The sequence below is a fragment of the Salvelinus fontinalis genome, chromosome 10 (assembly GCF_029448725.1).
Source record: "Salvelinus fontinalis isolate EN_2023a chromosome 10, ASM2944872v1, whole genome shotgun sequence".
NCBI lineage: Eukaryota > Metazoa > Chordata > Actinopteri > Salmoniformes > Salmonidae > Salvelinus > Salvelinus fontinalis.
The window spans coordinates 7,040,751-7,043,598 of record NC_074674.1 but is presented as its reverse complement, the minus strand read 5'-3'; the positions used below and the strand labels follow the sequence as shown (position 1 = coordinate 7,043,598).

The 2,848-nt window shown below is 44.5% G+C and overlaps 1 protein-coding gene across 1 annotated transcript; it reads left to right on the top strand.

Moving 5' to 3' along the window:
* The first annotated feature begins 449 nt into the window (after positions 1-449).
* LOC129863528 (alpha-2Db adrenergic receptor-like) lies at positions 450-2,508 on the top strand. Its single transcript, XM_055935576.1, has one exon. It carries the CDS (start codon positions 773-775, stop codon positions 2,126-2,128), a length of 1,356 nt encoding a protein of 451 aa, XP_055791551.1. The 5' UTR covers positions 450-772; the 3' UTR covers positions 2,129-2,508.
* Positions 2,509-2,848: the final 340 nt, after the last annotated feature.

The window sequence follows — 2,848 nt, the reverse complement described above, 5'->3', positions numbered from 1 at the left end:
TGTATGTGTGACACAACAAACTATTAGCTGGTTGGCTGTGGGGCAGAATTTCAAATTATTTGAGCCTCCAGGCTTCAGATAACGCAGTTCTAATTAAATGTGTATTTTATTATTGATCGAATTAACTGAACGCACCGCGTTTGACAATTAACGTTATGTTAGCTTCTAAAGATAACTAGAACATTTGCACAGATTTCCAAACGGTGATGTTGTGTTCATTTGGCAATAAATTCACCTGTCTTGACTGCCATTACTACCCTATTCCCATGGTTTAATTATGTGCGTAATTGCGCAGTAACCGCCCCCCATCTCTCTCTCTCTCTCTCTCTCTCTCTCTCTCTCTCTCTCTCTCTCTCTCTCTCTCTCTCTCTCTCTCTCTCTCTCTCTCTCTCTCTCTCTCTCTCTCTCCCTCTCCCTCTCCCTCTCCCTCTCCCTCTCTCCCTCTCCCTCTCCCTCTCTCCGAACTGACATTCCTCTCCACTCTAGCATGAACGCGGCCAATGCGCAACGACCAGATTAAAGTAGGAACTTCAGGCTACCATCTGACCCTGGTTTTTTGGACTGCCGTCGTACGCGAGGGAACCATACATTCAAATCATTTTTCATTGCACAAATACAAACTGTAGAGCGTGGCCAGGCATTGTTGGAGTCGCGGGCAACCTTGTGCGCACGCACTAAAAACAAAACACTGCAGGATGTTACTTCTCCTGGTCATTCCGTCTGTGATTTCGATTGAACAGTGATGTTTCCACATAATGAGTCAACTGTTTAGATGAAAATTACTACTTTGATCAAATTGCGCAATTTGCGACCGTCGCCTTGTGTATCTCTACTTGGAATGCATGAGGAGAATGGGGAGGAACAGACGTGTCTATCCAGAATGGATATAACCCCAACAACTTTTGCCGCAGCGAACTCATCAGAGGATACTAATGGCACGAGTGCCCAAAGACCTCTGCCTCACTCCCAGAGCGTGGCCGTCTTCATCGTGTTTCTGGTCACCGTTATCATTCTGGTGACAATCGTAGGGAATGTACTTGTTGTGGTGGCCGTTTTCACCAGCCGCGCGCTCCGTGCGCCGCAGAATCTCTTCCTTGTCTCTTTGGCATCGGCAGATATATTAGTGGCCACCTTGGTCATCCCTTTCTCCCTCGCCAACGAGATCATGGGTTACTGGTACTTTGGCAGCACCTGGTGCGCCTTCTACTTGGCCCTTGACGTCCTCTTCTGCACGTCCTCCATAGTGCACCTCTGTGCCATAAGTCTGGACAGGTACTGGTCTGTAACCAAAGCTGTTAGCTACAATCGGAAGAGGACGCCCAAGCGTATTAAGTGTATGATCACCGTGGTCTGGGTCATATCAGCAGTCATCTCTTTTCCACCGTTACTTATGACCAAACACGACGAGCATGAGTGCTTGCTCAACAACGAAACATGGTATATTCTCTCGTCTTGTCTGGTATCATTTTTCGCCCCGGGACTAATCATGATTCTGGTGTATTGTAAAATATATAAAGTGGCCAAGCAGCGCGCATCAACTGTGTTTGCAGCAAAGAACGGAACGGAGAGACAGCCTTCGCAGTCGGAGACTTGCTTCGTGCCCAGGAGGAAGTTTGAGGTGGAGAGCCCCAGCAGCCCCAGTTTAGGTGGCCACATGCGGAAAGGAGAGCTCGATGATATTGACCTGGAGGAGAGCTGCATCGCCGACAGCAAACCCAAGAACTGTCTCTTCTCCAAGAGAGGGAAAGTGGAGGGCGCAAACACTTTCCCAAAACAGAGTTGCCGCGTGTCATGGGCTTCAAACCGCAACGCGAAGCTCTCTCATGAGCAAAAGATTAGACAGATGTCACTGTCAAAGACCAAACTGGCGCAGATGCGTGAAAAGCGCTTTACGTTTGTCCTTGCAGTGGTGATGGGGGTGTTTGTACTCTGCTGGTTCCCATTCTTTTTTACATACAGTCTGCACGCAATATGCAGAGATTGTTGCCCAGTTCCGGATGCTCTCTTTAATCTGTTTTTCTGGATTGGTTACTGTAACAGTTCAGTGAATCCTATCATTTATACAATATTTAATCGCGATTTTCGGAGATCTTTCAAGAAGATCATTTGCCAGACTTCACACACATAGGTTTACAAAAAAAATGTATCTCTCTCTATATATGTGTGCGTGTGGGTAAGCTCTGTTGCGTTTAGTATCTGTACTTATGAGACGTGTAAAACGTGTTTGTAGAATACTGTGATGAGATTCTAAAATAATAATAATTTAATGTCATGTAAAAAATGGACTTCAAATTTAATGAGTTTGTAACCGTCAGATGGTGTTTCTGTGGACTTGAATGCATCAGGTTTCAAATCGGCATAATTTATTTAAAAAAAATATATATATATCAGTATACAATCTACATATTAGAAAAGCATGAGTCAGACTACACTGTTATGTTTCTCCATGTTGTTAATCACATTTCGCAGTGTTCTGTTATTAATACATTAAAGGGCTTTTGATGTAAAGAGGCAATTAATTACTTGTTACTCTCTGAGACATCTAACCTAATATAGCAGGCATAAAAAAAGATATCTGAACCTAGATCCCCTGCATCCTGGTCTTGACGAGAAGAAAAACAACTGTCAGGGGTGGTTCACTTCTGCACTGTTCAACCAATCCAGTAAATGTGGAGGAGGAGTTAAGATGAAGTGTTGCCTTATTATGGTCCAAAAGCAGAAGTCATGTCAAAGGCTTTCTTTCCATTTCACCTGAAACGGAACATCCAATTTGTTGGACCCAGCAGAGGCTAGAGACAAAGACAGTACAGTAGGAAGATAGGCAGAAACTGCTTCTCCAAAATAAATC